Source organism: Grammomys surdaster, unplaced genomic scaffold (assembly GCF_004785775.1).
Source record: "Grammomys surdaster isolate TR1022 unplaced genomic scaffold, NIH_TR_1.0 607, whole genome shotgun sequence".
Classification (NCBI taxonomy): domain Eukaryota; kingdom Metazoa; phylum Chordata; class Mammalia; order Rodentia; family Muridae; genus Grammomys; species Grammomys surdaster.
The window spans coordinates 158,962-180,013 of record NW_021605026.1 but is presented as its reverse complement, the minus strand read 5'-3'; the positions used below and the strand labels follow the sequence as shown (position 1 = coordinate 180,013).

Sequence of the window (21,052 nt, the reverse complement as noted above, 5' to 3'; positions counted from 1 at the left end):
TATCAATTAAAGTCACAGAGACTGATCCATAGTTCATTATCTAGACAGTCATTCCAGGTTCTTGTGGCCTCTGTGGTGATGGACCAGAGGTGTCTGGACAGCATCAGAAACATTTCTGTGGAGTTGGAGCATGAGAGGGACTGACCTCATTTTGTCTAGGAAAAGTAGGGCAGTCAGCTCTCCAGCTGCTCATTCATAGGTGATGCCAGACACTAGCAGCGCTGGGGCAGTGTTTCCCAGTAATTGATGTTGCCACAATCCAGGAAGAGTCCTTTGCCGCTGAAGTGAAAATTTCTGAGGGTTTTTTTGTTTTTGTTTTTGTTTTTGAGATTCAGTTGTGTCATTTAATGTTTTTCTGAAGACTGTCTTATGAGAAGATGTTTTGCTGAGAACAGACATGTAGTTTTTCTGGAAGGTGCCTAGAGAAAGGGCATATGTTGTTTTGTTGAAGTGGAAACTTGAGAGGATATGTGATGTTTGGAAAGGGTATAACCCAGCAGATAGTGGACGATGCTGTGGCATTGGTTCACCTTGCAGTTTTCTGCTAGTCTTCACTGATGAAGCTGTGGCATTGTTCGCTGAGCAACATTTGTCGTAACTTTGTAGAGAGAAACGCACCAAAGAACCTGTGATACTCTGGTGGCTTCTTTCCGATTCGGTGGACTCAAGGCTTGTTCTCGATTGAACTGCCATTGCTGATTCGTGAATGGTGTTTGAGCGGACTGAGCTACCACTGCTGATGTGTGTGAACTGAACTGCTGACATCCTGACAACAAAGGTTGGCATCACCTAAAAGAACTTTCTCTAAAGTCCACATCCCTGTTGCCTATTCACCTTTCCTTTTCACTGCCTCTGGTGGGTGGTGGGCTGGAAGGGAGATTAGAGGGTCTAAGAATCCTTATTAAATAGGTTTTGAGAAACCCGAGCCTACAGCTGCTGTTTTCTTGTTCTCCTTGGAGACTTTGGAGTTCATCACTAGGCTCCGAGAGTCTCTGTCCTACTAAAGTTAAACATCTTAAATGTTGTACTCAGCAGATCTGTGACAGGTTTGAGGGCCAGTACCTCCCAAGCACAACTGAGTTGAACAATCCTTGTCTGTGTTTAGTTTTTTTGCTTTAGACTATATCTTGAAAACATAAAACAGGTGGCTAAATAAGGTTTATTTGGCAATTAATTACATTAGGATTTAGCATGACTACAGATATAGTTATGAACATCTTAAAGAATTTGATCATTTATAAGGTGACTGACTATTAATTCATAGTATTTTTTTTTTAGTATCCTTACTGGTTTATAATGAAAATGACAATTCCTGAATTGGAGCTCTTTGAGTATTAAGATAAGACTTGAAGCCTCGGCCCAACAAAATGCCGTCGGCGTCAGCCTCGCTTTGTTTCCGTAGCAGCCTCTGAGCTGTGAGGACGATCCAGCACCAGCTGCGGTGACTACTAAGATCCCAGTACTTTTCGTTCAGCCACTGGCACTGAGGAGCACAGAACGGTACCCAAGGGGTTGCCAAAGTCAAGCGGCTGTCCAAGCCCAAAACATGACTGCTGAGCCCATGAGGTAAAACGCAAGCCCTTGTCACAGCCCGTCGTTCTGCTCCTGGGCGCCTTCCACTTGAGTGGGGTGTCCTCTGGAAGAGCAACCTGTGCTCTAAACCACTGAACCATCTCTCTAGCTGTCTCCAGCTGCTGCCACAGGGGTTTTAACTCTTCATTCAATCCGTTCTCGGCTTCCCCAGCTTGTCAGAAGCTATTTTAAGTACTCTGTTTCAGTGAAAGCAAGTTGAATACATTGGTGCAGAAGCTTCATGACTTCTTAGCACATTCATCAGAAGAATCTGAGGAAACATGTTCTTCTCCACGACTTGTCATGAACCAAAGTACAGATAAAATCAGTGGTTCTGGACTTAATTCTGATATGATGGAAAATAGCAAGGAAGAGGGAGCTAGCACTTCAGAAAAATACAAATCTTCAGGTTCATCAAGATCAAAGAGGAAACCTTCAATTGTGACAAAATATGTAGAATCTGATGATGAAAAACCCATGGATGAGAATGTAAATGAAAAAGCTGCTACTGAGAATTCAGAAAATGACATTACTATGCAAAGCTTGCCAAAAGGTACACTGATTGTACAACCAGAGCCAGTGCTGAATGAAGACAAAGGTGATTTTAAAGGGCCTGAATTTAGAAGCAGAAGTAAAATGAAAACTGAAAATCTCAAAAAACACGGAGAAGATGGACTTCATGGGATTGTGAGTTGCACAGCTTGTGGACGACAGGTCAATCATTTTCAAAAAGATTCCATTTATAGACATCCTTCACTGAAAGTCCTTATTTGTAAGAATTGCTTTAAGTATTATATGAGTGACGATATTAGCCGTGACTCAGATGGAATGGATGAACAGTGTAGATGGTGTGCAGAAGGTGGGAACTTGATTTGTTGTGACTTTTGCCATAATGCCTTCTGTAAGAAATGCATCCTGCGTAACCTTGGTCGAAAGGAGTTATCTACAATAATGGATGAAAACAATCAATGGTATTGCTATATTTGTCAACCAGAGCCTCTATTGGACTTGGTTACTGCGTGTAACAGCGTATTTGAGAATTTAGAACAGTTGTTGCAACAAAATAAGAAGATAAAAGTTGACAGTGAAAAGAGTAGTAAAGCATGTGAACAAACATCCAAATTTTCTCCAAAGAAGAATAGTTCCAGTTGTAACGGAGAAGAAAAGAAACTAGAGGAGTCCTGTTCTGGTTCTGTAACCTCCACTTACTCAGCACTAACTATTCCCAATGAGATGATTAAGAAGACAAAAAAACTGATTGAGACTACGTCCAATATGAGCTCTAGTTACATTAAGTTTCTAAAGCAGGCAGCAGATAATTCAGAAATGAGTCCTGCCCTGAAGTTATGTCAACTTCGGGCTTTTAAATCTGTGTTGGCTGATATCAAGAAGGCTCATCTTGCATTAGAAGAAGATTTGAATTCAGAGATCCGAGCTTTGGATGTTGTACACAAAGAAAAAAATACCAAAGAGCTTAAAATCACAGATGCTAAGTCTGAAACAAAGATGCGAAAAGGAGAAAAATCCTATAATACAGAAAAGAAAGATTTATTAAAGGTAGATGCTAGATCATCTGGAAAGGCCATAGATGGTGAGCGCATCCCAGAAGAGCACAAAGCACATAAAAGTACTAGTGGGGAACATAAGGCTTCCAGTAGGAAAGATGGCCCTCAGTACGAACCCACTAACACTTGTGAGGATTTAGATATGGATATTGTGTCTGTTCCTTCCTCAGTTCCAGAAGACATTTTCGAGAGCCTTGAGAGTGCCATGGAAGTTCAGTGTTCAACTGATCACCAAGGAGATGGCAACAGTGGGACTGAGCCAGAAATGGAGAGCTCATCTGTGAAGTTAAATGCTTCTTCAAAAGACAGCAGAGGAAATATTAAGTCCATAGTCCCAGTGAAAGTAAGAAAAGAATTATTTGTTAAACTCACCCCAGTTTCCCTTTCTAATTCCCCAATTAAAGGTGTTGACTGTCGGGAAGTTCCACAAGAGAAGAATGACCGTAAAAGTTCTGGGGTGGCCCGCAGCTCAGAGAAATGTAGACCCAGAGAGGAGAGTAGTGATAATGAAGATTCAGTTGAAAACGATGTCTCAATACTTTTAGAAGACTCGGATCTTCGAAGATCCCCACGTGTTAAAACTACACCATTGAGGCGACAGACGGAAACCAACCCTGCAATGTCGAACTCAGATGAAGAAAGTAATGAAACTATGAAGGAGAAACGAAAGCTGTCAGGTCCAATAAGAAAAAAGGATAAACGAAACTCATCTGACTGTGCTAAACCTCATAAAGTACCCAAAGCTAAGCGACCAGTGATTGAGGATCAGAATTCAGATTCTGATGAAATGTTAGCAGTCCTCAAAGAGGCAAGTCAGATGGGTCACAGTTCTTCCTCAGACACTGACAGTAATGAACCACAGGTAAATCATAGAAGTCAAACAGGGAAAGATGATAATGGAAAAAGGAAACGGAAAAATTCTACCTCTGGGTCAGATTTTGACACTAAAGAAGAAAAATCAACTGAAACCTCTATTATCTCTAAAAAGAAACGCCAAAACTACTCAGAGTCTTCTAACTATGACTCAGAGTTAGAAAGAGAGATAGAAACCATGAGCAGAATTGGGGCTGCCAGAAAAAGTGTTTCAGATAAAAAAGAACATGACTGTTCTGAAGATGAAAAACAAAGCAAAAAAGGAGTGGATAATGGAGGGCATGAGAGGGCGAAAACGTCTGCTGATGACACTGGTGATGGTGAAGGTAGGCAGGGAGGGAGATGCTCTGCAGCAGAAGGTTCTTTTGAGAAAGGCAAGAGTGGAGTAGAATTCCAAGAGATGCTTTGTAAGAGGCTGCAGCGTGGTGTTTCCTCCGATGGGACTGAAAAACATTCAGGAAAAGAGGAAAATGTCAATTCTGAAGATAGAAGAGGTGCTAAAACTAAAGAAAAGACTAAACATCTGAGAACCAGAACAGGTATTCAACTAAAGAGTGCTCTGTCTGATGTCACTGATAATGTTCCAAAGAAAGAGCAAAGTGATGAGTCTTCTGAAGGTGAAAAGAAGCAGAGCAGACAGAGAACTGGAACAGAAGGAAAGAAAACTCCAGACTTAAAGGAAGAAACAGTGAAGAGAGAGCAGGAGTCTGAGTCTTCCTCTGATGGGACTGAGAGATTCCCTGAGGGAGGAGAAAGTGGTCTACTCTCTGAAGGCATAAAGCAAAATAAAAATGACACAGCTGATGAAGAAAAGAAAGGCAAAAGATGGAAAAATAAATCACGTGAAAAGAAGGAAGGATTATCTGATAGTATTGATAAATTGCCAGGAAAAGGAGATAGTTGTGACTCTTCCGAAGATAAGAAGACCAGGAGTAGAGTGTCTCTGAGAGAGAAGAAACAATTCAGCTTACCTGCAAAGAGTTCAGGGAAGAGGCCAGAGTGTTCATCATCAGGTACTGAGAGATCCCTGAAAGGAGAGCGTTGTGACTCTACTGAAAAGAGACCGAAAAGAATTGACTTGAGAGAAAGAAGAAACTCCAATTCAAAGAGAAATACCAAGGAAGTAAAGAGTGCTTCATCATCTTCTGATGCTGAGGGAAGTTCAGAAGATAAGAAAAAGCAGAAGAAACAAAGAACTCCAGCCAAAAAGAAGATAGGCAATACAAAGGAAAGAAAAAGAAAGTCCTCAAGAGCAACTCCTAAAAGGAAGCAAGCAGACATTACTTCATCATCTTCTGATATAGGAGATGATGATCAGAATTCTGCAGGCGAGGAAAGCAGTGATGAACAGAAAATCAAACCCGTGACTGAAAATCTAGTGCTGCCTTCACACACTGGATTTTGCCAATCTTCAGGAGATGAAGCCTTATCTAAATCAGTGCCTGCCACAGTGGATGATGATGACAACGACAATGATCCTGAGAACAGAATTGCCAAGAAGATGCTTTTAGAAGAAATTAAAGCCAATCTTTCCTCTGCTGAGGATGGGTCTTCAGATGATGAACCTGATGGAGGAGAGAAAAAACGAATTGAAAAACAGAGTGAAGAAACACCAGGAGATGATGCCCCCAATCAAGTCAATTCTGAATCAGATTCAGATTCTGAAGAATCTAAGAAGCCAAGATATAGACATAGACTTTTGAGGCATAAACTGACTTGGAGTGATGGAGAATCTGGAGAAGAGAAAATGACAAAGCCTAAAGAGTATAAAGAAGCCAAAGGAAGAAATAGAAGGAAGGTGAGCAGTGAGGATTCAGAAGACACTGACTTTCGGGAGTCAGGAGTTAGTGAAGAAGTCAGTGAATCTGAGAATGAACAGCGACCTAGAACAAGGTCTGCAAAGAAAGCAGAACTGGAAGAAAATCAGCGGAGTTATAAACAGAAGAAGAAAAGACGGTGCATTAAGGTTCAAGAGGATTCCTCCAGTGAAAATAAGAGCCATTCTGAAGAAGAAAAAAAGGAAGATGATGATGAGGAAGACGTGGAGGAGGAAGATGAAAATGATGATTCTAAGTCTCCTAGAAAAGGCAGAAAGAAGATTCGGAAGATTCTTAAAGACGATAAACTAAGAACAGAGACACAGAATGCCCTTAAAGAAGAGGAAGAGAGGCGAAAACGTATTGCAGAGAGGGAACGTGAAAGAGAGAAATTACGAGAGGTGATTGAAATTGAGGATGCTTCACCCACCAAGTGTCCAATAACAACCAAATTGGTTTTAGATGAAGATGAAGAAACCAAAGAACCCTTAGTGCAGGTTCATAGAAACATGGTTATAAAATTGAAACCCCATCAAGTAGATGGTGTTCAGTTTATGTGGGATTGCTGCTGTGAGTCTGTGAAAAAGACAAAGAAATCTCCAGGTTCAGGATGTATTCTTGCCCACTGCATGGGCCTTGGTAAGACCCTCCAGGTGGTCAGTTTTCTTCACACAGTTCTTTTGTGTGACAAATTGGATTTCAGTACAGCTTTAGTGGTTTGTCCTCTTAACACTGCTTTGAATTGGATGAATGAATTTGCGAAGTGGCAGGAGGGATTAAATGATGATGAGAAGCTTGAGGTCTCTGAATTAGCAACTGTGAAACGTCCTCAGGAGAGAAGTTACATGCTGCAGAGATGGCAAGAAGATGGTGGTGTTATGATCATAGGGTATGAAATGTACAGAAATCTTGCTCAAGGAAGGAATGTGAAGAGTCGGAAACTTAAAGAAATATTTAATAAAGCATTAGTTGATCCAGGCCCTGATTTTGTTGTTTGTGATGAAGGCCATATTCTAAAAAATGAAGCGTCTGCTGTTTCAAAGGCTATGAACTCTATAAAATCGAGGAGGAGGATTATTTTAACAGGAACACCACTTCAAAATAACCTAATTGAGTATCATTGCATGGTTAACTTTATCAAGGAAAATTTGCTTGGATCCATCAAGGAATTCAGAAATAGATTTATAAATCCAATCCAAAATGGACAGTGTGCAGATTCTACAATGGTAGATGTGAGAGTGATGAAAAAACGTGCTCATATTCTCTATGAGATGTTAGCCGGATGTGTTCAGAGGAAAGATTATACAGCATTAACAAAGTTCTTGCCTCCAAAGCACGAGTATGTGTTAGCTGTGAGAATGACTGCTATTCAGTGCAAGCTCTATCAGTACTACTTAGATCACTTAACAGGTGTAGGCAATAACACTGAAGGTGGAAGAGGCAAGGCAGGTGCAAAGCTCTTCCAAGATTTCCAGATGTTAAGTCGAATCTGGACTCATCCTTGGTGTTTGCAACTGGACTACATTAGCAAAGAAAATAAGGGTTATTTTGATGAAGATAGTATGGATGAATTTATAGCTTCAGATTCTGATGAAACCTCTATGAGTTTAAGCTCAGATGAGTATGCAAAAAAGAAGAAACCAAAGGGGAAGAAGGGGAAGAAGGACAGCAGCTCAAGTGGAAGTGGAAGTGACAATGATGTTGAAGTCATCAAAGTCTGGAATTCAAGATCCAGAGGAGGTGGAGAAGGAAATGTGGATGATACAGGAAACAACCCTTCAGTTTCTCTGAAGCTAGAGGAAAGTAAAACTACTTCCACTTCTAACCCAAGTAGCCCAGCTCCAGATTGGTACAAAGATTTTGTTACAGATGCTGATGCTGAGATTTTAGAACATTCTGGAAAAATGGTACTTCTTTTTGAAATTCTTCGAATGGCAGAAGAAATTGGGGATAAAGTTCTTGTTTTTAGCCAGTCGCTCATATCTCTGGACTTGATTGAAGATTTTCTTGAATTGGCTAGTAGGGAGAAAACAGAAGATAAAGACAAACCTCTTATTTATAAAGGTGAAGGAAAGTGGATACGAAGTATTGACTATTACCGCTTGGATGGTTCTACTAATGCACAGTCGAGGAAGAAGTGGGCTGAAGAATTTAATGATGAAACCAATGTGAGAGGGCGATTGTTTATCATTTCCACTAAAGCAGGATCTCTTGGAATTAACCTGGTAGCTGCTAATAGAGTGATTATATTTGATGCTTCTTGGAATCCATCTTATGACATCCAGAGTATATTCAGAGTTTATCGCTTTGGACAAACTAAGCCTGTTTATGTATATAGGTTCTTGGCTCAGGGAACCATGGAAGATAAGATTTATGATCGTCAGGTAACAAAGCAGTCACTGTCTTTCCGAGTTGTTGATCAACAGCAGGTTGAACGTCATTTTACCATGAATGAGCTTACTGAACTTTATACTTTTGAGCCAGACTTATTAGATGACCCTAATTCAGAAAAGAAGAAGAAGAGGGATACCCCCATGCTGCCGAAGGATACCATACTTGCAGAACTTCTTCAGATACATAAAGAGCACATTGTAGGATATCATGAACATGATTCTCTTTTGGACCACAAAGAAGAAGAAGAGCTGACTGAAGAAGAAAGGAAAGCAGCTTGGGCTGAATATGAAGCAGAAAAGAAGGGACTGACCATGCGTTTCAACATACCGACTGGGACCAATTTACCCCCTGTCACTTTCACCTCTCAAACTCCTTATATTCCTTTCAATTTGGGAGCCCTGTCCACAATGAGTAATCAACAGCTGGAGGACCTTATTAATCAAGGAAGAGAAAAACTTGTAGAAGCAACGAACTGTGTGACAGCAGTGAGGATTCAGCCTCTTGAAGACATCATTTCAACTGTATGGAAGGAAAACATGAATCTCTCTGAGGCCCAAGTACAAGCACTAGCCTTAAGTAGACAAGCCAGCCAGGAGCTTGATGTGAAACGCCGAGAAGCAATCTACAACGATGTACTGACAAAGCAACAGATGTTAATCGGCTGTGTTCAGCACATCCTTATGAACCGACGGCTCCAGCAGCAATACAGTCAGCAGCAACAGCAACAATTGACTTATCAGCAAGCAACACTGAGTCACCTCATGATGCCAAAGCCTCCAAATTTAATCATGACTCCTTCTAACTACCACCAGATTGATACGAGAGGAATGTATCAGTCAGTGACTGGTGGTATGCAGCCACCACCCTTACAGCGTGCACCACCCCCAATGAGAAGCAAAAATCCAGGACCTTCCCCAGGGAAATCAATGTGATTTTGCACTAAAAGTTTAAAGGATTATTAAAATCATAGAAAGATCTTTTATTTTTTTAGGAATCAATGACTTAACAGAATTCAACTGTATAAATAGTTTGGACCCCTTAAATGCCAATCTTCCATATTAGTTTAATTTTTTTTTTTTTAAATTGGGCATACCATTTCTCTCTGACATTTGTCAGTGATATTGCCTACAATCTTCTTACACACATTGATATTTCAAATTGTTTTCAGTGAAAACAAATCCTTCCATAACAGTAACAGTTCCACAGATTTCCTCTCTAAATTTTTATGTCTGCTTTTAGCAACCATGAAATTGTCATAAAATTAATGAATTTAGAAATTAATAAAGATTTATATATTTGCTCTTTACATATAAAAACACACAGCTGAGTTCTTAGAGTTGATTCCTCAAGTTATAAAATACTTTTGTACTAATTCCATTTCTTGATTAGAGTGATTGAAATGGTCTTAATATTCTTCTGACTGAAGTTTGAAACTGAGCTCCTGCTAAATATTGTGTCTGTGATTCAAAGTTAGATCTAAGGATTGTCTTAGACACAGAAGCGTGTGCAATATTCCTCAGTACTACTGCTCTAAAGTTGGAGGAGCCTTGCAGTTACCTTAGCATTGTAGAAACAGCCTTAAGTACAGTCTTGAATATAAGAAAATTCCTTTTCTTATTTAGTCTTTCTGCCGTTTTTTATTTTCAGTTGTATGTGCTGAAATAACTACTGGTAAGATTTCAGGGTTGTGGATTATCCTCTGCATACAAGTTTCTTGTCTCCTGGCACTAATGGAAGTCCAATCGTCAGCTATGGTGCCAGTGCTGGTGCTTCATCCTGTTGCTGGCAGTGGGATGCAAACTAAGAAAATCAAGTTAGAGTGCTTGAAATTGTGGCTTTAAGCTCACACCCTGTTTTATAAACAACATCAAAATGGCAGAACCTTTGCTGACTTTAAGTTCACATGAGGAATGTGCTTTAATAGTCTCCAGTACTGTCAGTATTGTGAAACAATTCCTCTTAAAGATGAGGATCACTGACCTATACTCATCACCTTCTCCCTCTCTTCATGTCCTTTCCTTCTTTCTCCTCTTCTTCTTCTTCCTCTTGGATAAAGTTAATACACCTAATACTCTTAAGAGGGGATTTTTTAACTAGAAAAATCAGTGTATTTCTTTTTCTAGATCCAGGTTTGTGCAAAACAACCTATAATTCATTCATGTTCAATCTGATTGTTTTAAGTTTCTTCAGTAAGAAGGTTGTGTTGGGCTGTGGGAGTCAACTCATTATGGCAATATCAAGTTTGAAATAATGATGGAAAACAAGTAGTAGAAACAGCTGAAGAAAAGCTGGGTGGTGGATTTGTTCTAGGCATCACTGGACTTGATTGAGATTGAATTGAACCTGAGCTTAAAACTGGTTGTAGTCGTTTGGTTAATAAAAGGTTTCCATTTTTATCTTGTAGGAACTAGTGGTTAAAATATCCATACTCACTGGTTTTTGATCAAGAATAAGTGAGTGTGGTAGCTCTACCTTCCCATGATAAAACACACCAATGAACTCCATGTATTTGGATATTGTGCCAGCCATATAATCAAGCTTATTTAATTGGGGTAGGGGGGCAGATGTTCATTTAGTTTGGAAGAAATGAAAGAAGCAAGACTTGTGAGATAAATATTTGAAAGCAGTATGCTCTGGCCAACTGTTATCAGAATATAAAATGATTTACTAGACATGGAATTTTTATATGGTCTAATTATTTACTCAAAGACATAGATGTGAACATTTTAGGCAACATTATAGTCCATTTTCCCAATGGACGAAGCTATAACTTGAAAAATAGTAATTAGAAGGACTAATTGGAAATCAGAGAGTTTGAAATAGATCTTGGACCACTTGCATACATACACTCTTCTTACTTGATATTTTAGCAACATATGTACTTTGAGTATAACATCAAGTTTTAACAAATAAAGACAAAAAACACATAAGATACTAAAAGGCTCATTTTTATATTTGTTTTAGATGTTTTAAATAGTTGCAATGGCTTAAATGATGATTTAAAAATGTTGCTTGTAATACAGTTTTGCCTGTTAAATTCTCCACATTTTGTAACCGGTTTTATTTCTTTGGATGTAAAGCGGTTGGCCTAGAATTGTGATATTGTATATGTTTTGTCCCGGTTGTATAGTAATGTTTCAGTCCATCATCCAGCTTTGGCTGCTGAAATCATACAGCTGTGAAGACTTGCCTTTGTTTCTGTTAGACTGCTTTTTGGTTCTGTATTGAGTATCTTAAGTACTGTAGAAAAGATGTCACTTCTTTAAGGCTGTTTTGTAATATATATAAGGATTGGAATTGTGTTTTTTAAGAAAAGCATTCAAGTATGACAATATACTATCTGTGTTTTCACCATTCAAAGTGCTGTTTAGTAGTTGAAACTTAAATTATTTAATGTCATTTAATAAAGTGACCAAAATGTAAAAAAAAAAAAGATAAGACTTGTCTTTTTTGAGACAAGGTTTCTTCAGGTAGCCCTGGCCATCATGGAACTCTCTTTGTAGACCAGGTTGGCCTCAAACTTACAGAGCGCTGCCCGCTTCTGCCTCCCAAGTGCTGGGATTAGAGGCGTGCGCCACCATGACCAGCCTAAGAGAACGCTTTTGAACATGGAGACTGGGAACTTTTGGTGTACCATTGTAAATGTTGTGGATGGCTTTGTGCTGCCTGCATTTCATGTTAATTTCCACTCTCCTGGGAGGAGCTGCAGACAAGGAGTGAGTCTTGTACTTAGGTGACTTCTTGTGAACCAATCCTCTCATGAGTAAATGAGCCAATCACTGGGCGAGTAGGAGGGACTGCTGGGTTGGATGGCGGAAGAGAAGAAGAGGAGAGAGGCGTTTTTTCTGGACAGGGACAGAGTGACGACAAAATGTAGCTACTGGTGTCTCCCAATTTCTATGGCAGATCTGCCACCGGAGGATTCAGATTTAATACAGATACAAGATTAGGGGTCTAGTTGTTGCGCCCAGAGATTGAGTTACCGTTGTTTCTGAGCTAAGTTTGTGTGGTGCTTTCCTTCCTGCAGCGGTTCTACTGGGTTCCAGAGAGAAAGGTGTGGGGAGGGGGCAAAGCATGAGTTTGCCTGACGTGCACCACAAAGGCCGTGGGGGTTTTGAAGCATGGGGCTGGCATGGTAGTGACCCTGCAGTGGGAACTTAGCGAGCTGGGTGGAGAGATTTTAGAGCTCTGAGTCAGAGCGTCTCCGAGATGAGAACAGAGCAGCCATTGCCACCAGTGCATAGCCAATCAGCCCGCCGAGGCAGACTGTAGCGCTGACAATTGCCAATCTTTTTAATATTTCCTGCAACAATAGAACACAATAGTTTTTTTATATAACTTAGTTTGTCAAAATAGCCGTGGCTTAACAATACTAGTAAAAGCAAGGAGATTAGACATGTATCTTTGAATAAGTCTGTAGTAGCCTAGAGACCTTAGGTGAGGAGAGACGTGTCTAAGCCTCGAGGTTTATTATGCTTGAGCCTCTTAACAGGTTGTTCTGTTTGTCTGTTTTTTTGTGTTGTGGTGACCCCAGTCATAAAAAAGCATCTGACTTGCAGTCAACCTTGTAGGCTACCCCTGTAAAAGGTCTTTTGACTCTCAAATGGTTGTGACTCAGAGGTTGAGAAACTGCCTTAAGTTCTTTGTCAGACTGCAAAAGGTTATTGTTCTACTGCATCATAATATAGGAATTTTATAGTCTCTGGTGTTTAGCTGTGGCATTAATTTTTAGCCAGCCCCCCCACCCCCGTGAATATACTTAAAGTTAGTAAGTCAGATGGCAGATGGAATTTGGCCATTTCTCCAAATGTGAAACACTGAGAAAAAAAATCAAACTAAACAAAACTATAGACACAAACTAACAGACATGGCCAGACTGCAATGCACAGAACTAGAACAGGCATTCCACCCAGAGGGAACCAGTGAGGGGCTAGGACACCGCCTATCCAACTTTGACCTTTGCAGCAGTACTGTATCTAGTTCTTGTGTCCCGGGTGGTGCCAATTAGAAACCAGAATGCAGGCTTACCTCCACAGGTCCAGATGACTGAGAAACAGTCCCAGATGCTGCAAGTTTAGCTTTGTGGCTCAAGTGGGTAGGCATTTAGATCCCATCCAAAGCACCAGATGTTGGGTCTGAAAATACAAACCAACCCAAGCAGGTACAAGAGTCCATACAAAGCAAGAATTTATTTAATTAGCCAGCAAAAACTGACCCACCAGGGACAGGAACACAGACTTAAGAGTGGACTGCATCCCTGAACGTTAATCTTAGTAACTATTTAAACAGAAAAATTACAAAGCCTGCATTTGTGCCAAGATACAGTCAGAATTATTCATCAGTCAGAAGCATTTGTTCTTTTGTGGTTATGAGCAATCATGTTTCAGAAGCTGGCCAGCCATTTTTAAAGTCCTCAGCTCCCTAGAGCCTGGAAAGTTGAACTTAATTTCACCTAATGATAAAAATGGAGTCTGAAAACAAAATGCAGTAATTAGGAGAAGTATCATTTGTTTGACCCCAATACCAGAGGCCCAGCCTGCTGCCACACAGAGTATGCAGGAGGAGGCCTCCAGAGGCCATGCCCACCACATGGCATGCCCACAGCATGAGCCACTGAGATGCTGCCACACAGAGTATGCAGGAGGAGGCCTCCAGAGGCCATGCCCACCACATGGCATGCCCATAGCATGAGCCACTGAGATGTGCACATATGAGGTAGAGATAGTCGAGAAAAAGAGGCAGAACACTGTGAGCACCGTGAAGAAGTGCATCTGGGTGTGCAGAGGTGGAGAGGGACAGCCCGATGTGAGTAGAGTGTGAGGCCACCTGAGGCTGTGGTAAAGCCCTTCCCTGTGCTGCTGCTGAGGACCATGTGCAGATGAACCAGCCCCCAGGGGAGGGCCCAAGGGCTAGGCATGACGGTGGGAGGGCTAGCCTTGCCCCCTTGCTGACTGTTGCATTGGGTGAGCTAGCTAGCTAGTGCAGTGTTGGAGAACTCTTGGTGTTGAGGGTGTGGGAGAACTGGTGGGCTCACCACTTCAGCTACCATCCAGGCCTAGGTCCTGGGCTATGAGTTAGCCCACCCCAGCATCTTCCTCATCTATGAACTGCGTTAGTAAATGAAGGAGCTGTTCCTGCACATTCAAAGCTGCAGGGTCTCTATGACACAGGGCAACCAACAGGATACCTGAGAGGGTCCTGGTAGGGATCCAGTATTGGTAGTGTAGTCTTGAACCACACCAAGAAATGAATCATTTCAGTGAACACTTGCAAGTAAAAATGTGTGGGCAGAAGGGTGTATCGTGACATACACTGTGACATACTATAGTTCCTATAATGAGATTTTTTTTTTCCTTTTCTGTCTGGGGAGGTTGCAAGGGCAAAAGGCTGATATAATGAGGGGGGTTGGGGTGCACGATTCACAGAGACTATAATGTGGCTGTGTGATGAATTGGTAAGGAGCAAGCTGAGCAAGCTATGTCGAGCAAACCAGTAAGCAGCACTGTCCCTGTCCATGGCCTCTGCATCAGCTCCTGGCTCCAGGCTCCTGTCCTGCTTGAGTTTCTGACTTCGCTGGTCTCAATGATGACATGTTATACGACACTGTGAGTGAAATAAGCCCTTTTCTCTCTCCTACTTCCTCAAAAAAAAAAAATGCCATCTGGGACTAAGTACTCACTCGTAGTTTAAGGACTGTAGGATACAGAATACAGAAAACATCTAAAATAATTGAAGACACAATGTTAGAAGGTTCTTTTTCCATTGCTTGTTTATGTCAAGGCAACTGAAAAATGAATATAAGGTTCCTAGGGCGTGCTTGGATATCACAGGCGGAACTGAGGAGTCACGAGTGTCTTGGGAAAAACAGGCATGGAGATTACCGGTTGTGGGGCAGGAGTGTGAGGTGTGGCATTAAGAGCCAGCTTCACCTGTGTCTGCAGCCTCCAGCTGTCCTAGCTGCTCACTGCCAGCAGCTGTTTAGCACCCAGCAGTCTATTTTGGTTCCCCTGGGGGGTGTGTTTGCCCAAGGTTGACTCTCTAGGCTGATGCAGATTCACACGAGTCTTTGAAGCCCTGTAGATCATTAGCAGCTTCCTTTGATAACTGGATAACTGTCTGTTGGAGGCACACAGCTAAGAGAACTTCCCATTTGGAAGCTGGTATATGTATCAGGTAAATCAATGTGTCGAAATCAATCAAAGCAAACACACAGCGTGGAAGTCTGACATCTCCTTAGTGGAATGGAGTGACACCAGGAAATTTATGAATGTTGACCGTTTGGTTTATGTCACTTGGTTGCAATAATGAAGATATCACATGACATTTATTCTTTTTATGAAACCATGAATGAAGATGAAAATTGCATAGGGAAGGAGCCATCTAAGTCTTGGAAACTGAAGTCCCAGGTGGCTGACATAGAGTTCAAAGACTTGGGTTTTGCCCAGCAAGAGTTCAGCCTTGCCTTAGTCTAATCTTTTCTTACTTCATTGGTAAGGAGGTAAGTGTTCTGTGCCATTGTATGTTGGGAAGATGTAATTTGATTTTTGTTTTTACACAATGTCACAGTCAAGATCTTGCCTTGAGTTTCTGAAGAAACTTTGGGCATTGGAACAGTGTTGGGACTGTTCTACAATATGAGGATCTTTGAAGTTACACTAAATCCGTCTTGTGTTATGGGATGACTGAGAGCCTGTTGTAATCCGTGTTGACCTGTGGCAGGCTGGATGGAGACTCTCCTAGGTAGGATGGTGGATGTGAACGTCTGGTCTGATGGTGGATGTGAACGTCTGGTCTGATGGTGGATGTGAACGTCTGGTCTGTGGCTTTCATTTCACTCCTTTAGGAGGAGGATCCTGTCTGGAGGAAGATCGTCTCTGGGGAGGCTTTCAGGATTTATTCCCTCACCACACTTGGTCTTCTTTGTACGTCTCTGGAGGTTCAGACTGAGCAGCCACACCGTCTCCACCGTCACAGACTCCAGCTCTTACAAGTGCAATAGAAAACAGAAGCAGTTGCGTCTCCTTACTAAGTGGTTGTTCTGGTCTATATTTTTGTACATGTAAAGTAGTTATTCACATCTTGAATTTTGAACTTTGGCAGAGGGTATTGTTTTTCACCAGGACAGCACACACACACACACACACACACACACACACACGTGTATACGTGGCACGTAAGTGAATGTGTACCACTTATGTGCCTGCTGTTCACTGACGTCAGAAGAGAGCCTTGGACTCTCTCGGTCTGGAGTTATGAGTGGCTGGGAACCTCCCAGCGAGTGTTGGGGAGTGCTCCAGGCCTTCCTCAGAAGCAACATGTGCTCTTAACTGTTCACCCATCTTTGTTGTCTGTGCTTTCTAGTTTTGATTTTGGATCAACATTTATCCCCTAATATTTTGAGAATTCTTTAATGTGTCGGTTCAGTAAATTAATAAAAATACATTCATATACAGGAGTATCGTATTCTTTTTCAGTTTAAATCGGGGCACTATAGTTTTTGATGGACTAGTATTGAACTGCAGTGAATAACTCTCTGGAGGAATTTTGAAAGAGCCCCGAAGTATTTTCTGTATTTTTTGGTTTGTTTTCTTGAGACAGCGTAGCTCCGACAGTCATGGAAATCGCCGTCTCTGCCTCCTGGGGTCTGGTATTAAGAGGTCCGCCCCTTTTTGAAGTTAGGGGATTTTTGATACAGTTTTGCTAATACACTCAGTAGGGTTGACGTGTTCGTCTCTCTGCATGACTTGTTAGTTATCGTTTCTCTGGCAACGCCGTACAGAATGGTGTGATTCTTCTTTTCTCTTTCTGTCCGAAATGACTTTGACTGCATTTTAAATTCTATAATATGGGAAAACTATGTGAAGCACTTAGAAGTATGTAAATATATTCTCAGTGAAATGTACATTTACAGTGCAGTCAGTCTCACCATGTCTATTATGTCCTTACATGGGCTGTTTTAGGCCGCAGTGAGCTATGAGGATGTGCATGTGAACTTCAGTCATGAAGAGTGGGCTTTGCTGGATCCTTCCCAGAAGAGTCTCTACAAGGATGTGATGCTGGAGACCTACTGGAATCTCACTGCTGTAGGTAAGAATGCTTTCTAAACAAGGGGACAAGGGGACAAGTATTTCTTGTTTTTTTTTTTTTGGTGTACTTCTGTGATTTAAATTTTGATAAAGGAAGAATGTGGTGAATAGTCAGACATGGTTCTTAGGTACACCAGAGATACTAACTTAAAATTTTCACAGTATCTCACTTAGGATAATGTTTTCTAGTTCCATCCATTTACCGGAAAAAAAAAAAATCATGATGTCCTAATTTCTAATAGCTGAATAGTATTCTGCTGTGTAAATGAACCATATTTTCTGTATCCATTCTTTGGTTGAGGTGACCAAGCCAGCTCAGTCAGTCAACTAGAGGGATAAAGGATTAGAGAAAGAAAAGACAATTAGACAATACTATAACATGACCCCAGCTGATACTGAAGCTGAAGTGGGTTCAGTCTCTCCCAGTCTGATTTTATATCATTGTAAGTACGTAAAACGAGTGTGGCAGTCCTAAGGCATAAACAAAGTAGTCAAGGAACAAACAAAGCATAGACGAAGGACCTGAGGTCACTGTTTCTAGGGACAGATTAACATGATGAAGATACAAGCTATTCCTTGGCTGTATTTTCCTTGTCCTGGCCCAATGTCAAATATTCTCGCCAAATTCCTAGAAGCAGCCAAGAGCTCTCCACATTGAGGGAAATCTGGGCTGTTTCCAGTTTCTGGCTTACATGAATGAAGCTGCTATGAATATAGTGAACCACATGTCCTGTGGTCTGGTGGGGTAAGTTTTGGGTCTATGCCCAGGAGTGATATAGCTAGGTCTTCAGGTAAAACTATCCTCAATTTTCTGAGATGTTACCAGATGGATTCCAGGGTGGTTGTGCAGATTGTCACTCCACCAGCTGTGGAGGCTCCACACTCTTGCATGTGCTCTTGCTTGAGTTTTTGATCTTAGCCGTTCTGATGCACATATGGAATCTCAGGGTCATTTTGATTTGCATTTCCCTGATGACTAAAGATATTGAACATTGCCTTACGTGCATCTCGGCCATTCGAGATTCCTCCGTTGGGAATTCTCTGTTTAGCTCTGTACCCCATTTTTCAATTGGGTTGTTTGATTTGTCAGTATCTTGAGTTCTTTGTAAACGTTGGATATTAGTCCTCTGTGGTGTAGGGTTAGAGAAGATCTTTTCCCAGTCTGCAGGTAGCCCTTTGTCCTTTACAGTGTCCTTTGCTGTACTTTGCTTTTCATTTTCATGAGGTCCCACGTATCAGTTGTTGATCTTAGAGCCTGAGCTATTGGTATTCTCTTCAGGAAATGATCTCCTGAGCCAATGTGTTCAAGACTATTGATTGATGATCATAGGTAATGTGGAACAGAGAGAAGCTCACCACTAAGCTAAGCCTTCATTTTTTGATGGAGCCAGAGGGATTCAGCTGAGGAAAAAGACTGACACCCAGCTAGCTCACTCCAGTTACTTTATTCACACAGTATACAAGGGTAATTGGGGCTGGAAAAGGTTCCAGATACCAAAGTTATCTTGCCCTTGTTACCCGTGAGGGCAGATGAGCTATGTAAAAATCAGTCCATTTTGACCATGGCTATAGTTGAAAATAAGAACTCCAGGTTTGCCAGGAATACCTGAGGAGGAAGATTGGTGCAAGTTCTCATGTGGCACCAAGAGCAGATTCTCTAGAGAGACATTTCTTCAACATCCAAACAGTCTCACAACAACTTCTCAGCCTCTGTAGATTGACCCGAACATAGCAAAGGCTTTGCTGAAAACATTTCACTTAAAGCCAGACATAAAGGCTTTAACACACACACACACACACACACACACACACACACACACACACACACACCCATCTTCCTCCTTTTTGTTTTTAAGTGGATTTGTTAGGGATATGAATTGTTATTGGAGAATAGTGCAATAAATATGGCCTTTTGTGTATCTAGTTGTGTAACAGTTTTATGCAAATAAGTCAGCCTACATTTTAAACCCGTAAAGTTATCACCACAGAGTATTATAAAATCACAAGAGGAAGAAACTTATAAAAACGACTCATAGGATCAAGTGACACTACATCAGCTGTAAGACGTTTTATAGCGTCAATCCCTGCTATTTTAAGCAGCTTCTTTGAAGACATTTCTACAATTTCTTGCTGCAAATCATAAAACATTTGAGAAGAATTAAGATGATCCTACAAATGCATTTTAACCTTTTCCCAGTGTTACCTTCAGCCTTAAAGGCATAACACAATGAGTAGTAACAGTCCAGTCACATTTCCATTTCATTTTTTCTCTGAATCATTCTAATTGCTCTCCAGTGAGTTTCACAGCTTGTCTCTGTTCACCTATTTCATCAGCTATTTCCTGGGTATCTTACTTTGTTGAGCTGAAGTTCATGAGAATGCACACACCAGCATTTAACAAGCTCAGCAGTTTTAATTTCTTCATGAAGAGCAGCTTCAGGTGTGGTAGCCATAGCAGTCACTGTGATAATTCCCAGGGCCACAGCAATTGTCAGTCCCACCATCCATTGGGTATTCTTAATATTCTTTCAGCAAGTTTCTGTACTACCATCATCACAGGTGAGTCTTGCTATGACCTCGACAATCTCACTGGCATCCAGACTGCTGGGCTTGCTCTGAGAATACACAGACTTTCAAAAGAAACATTTAAAGACACACTGGCGTTGACACAGGTATGACGAGTATAGCATGTATAAGTGACGCTATGATCACTAGGTGTCATTGCACAGGCTCTTAAGGTAATGGCATACAGGTGTGAGAGATATGACTTTAAGTTAAAGGACAAATGAATTTTTTTTATTATTAAAGTTTAACTTTCTGTTCTCACTTCAAGTGGATGAAAAGTGCTTGCCAGTTTCCACAGATTAGTCTGAATAGAATTATCAAATTGTGATACAGGGCTTAACATTCCAACTCCAGGCCGCTCAATACAGTCTCTAGAAGCAGAGACAACTTCCACAGTTTTATTCATTGTCATATCAATTCTGAGTGAGAATATATACTCAAGGATCTGAAGACCCTCAAGCATAAGGGCTCCAATGACTTCTCCTTGGGAGATTAACAAGCACCCAAGGATCCTCACCTGTGCAGTAAGCGCCCTGACAATTACAGTATTCTTTGTACACACTGTACATACCTTTGTCAGTGGATTCCTGCCAATGTATCCAGTCAGATTCCTTGTTAGTAATCCATAATTTGCAAGATGGTTAACTTGTAGAACTAATGCATTAATCTCTTGTCCTTCCAATCCAAATGTACAAAGCATACAAAGTTTTCTGTAAGAATTCTGGGTAGTAGTGTGATCAATTCTAGATATCCAAATAGGGGAAGTTATGCTTAGACAACAAATTCCATTACCCATACAAATAAGAATTCCTTTTATTCCCACAGTATAATTTACAGTTACTTTACCCTTCGCTGCCAGATGAGCAGACACACAATGGTCATAAGGACCAGGTAAACTCATTGACAGCACAGGGATATCCATGTCTTACTCCTGTTTTAATCGGAGGCTTAGGAATATAAACCCAATAAGGATGATTTGACGATTTGACCCCATTACTTGTACAGTTAGCACAGACAGTGTGGCAAAACCCAGGTAGTGTTCAGAGAGTTTTCCAGACAGTCAAACTCTTGTTTCTCTTTTATCAGCCAATTTCTTAAGCTGTCACCATGTAGGAGGATCAGCTGTCTGGTTCAAAATCTCTCTCTCTCTCTCTCTCTCTCTCTCTCTCTCTCTCTCTCT

The 21,052-nt window shown here is 41.1% G+C and overlaps 2 protein-coding genes across 2 annotated transcripts in view; both read left to right on the top strand.

The window, feature by feature from the left end:
• The window catches only part of LOC114633394 (zinc finger protein 431-like), a 35,923-nt gene that overhangs the window by 5,826 nt on the left and 9,045 nt on the right, over nt 1–21,052 (top strand). The window contains 1 exon segment of the mRNA XM_028781978.1: nt 17,182–17,308. Coding sequence (XP_028637811.1) covers nt 17,182–17,308 — 127 coding nt within the window.
• On the top strand, nt 1,426–11,575 carry LOC114633393 (transcriptional regulator ATRX-like). Its single transcript, XM_028781977.1, has 2 exons — nt 1,426–1,566; nt 1,779–11,575. Exons 1-2 carry the CDS (start codon nt 1,547–1,549, stop codon nt 9,151–9,153), a joined length of 7,395 nt encoding a protein of 2,464 aa, XP_028637810.1. The 5' UTR covers nt 1,426–1,546; the 3' UTR covers nt 9,154–11,575.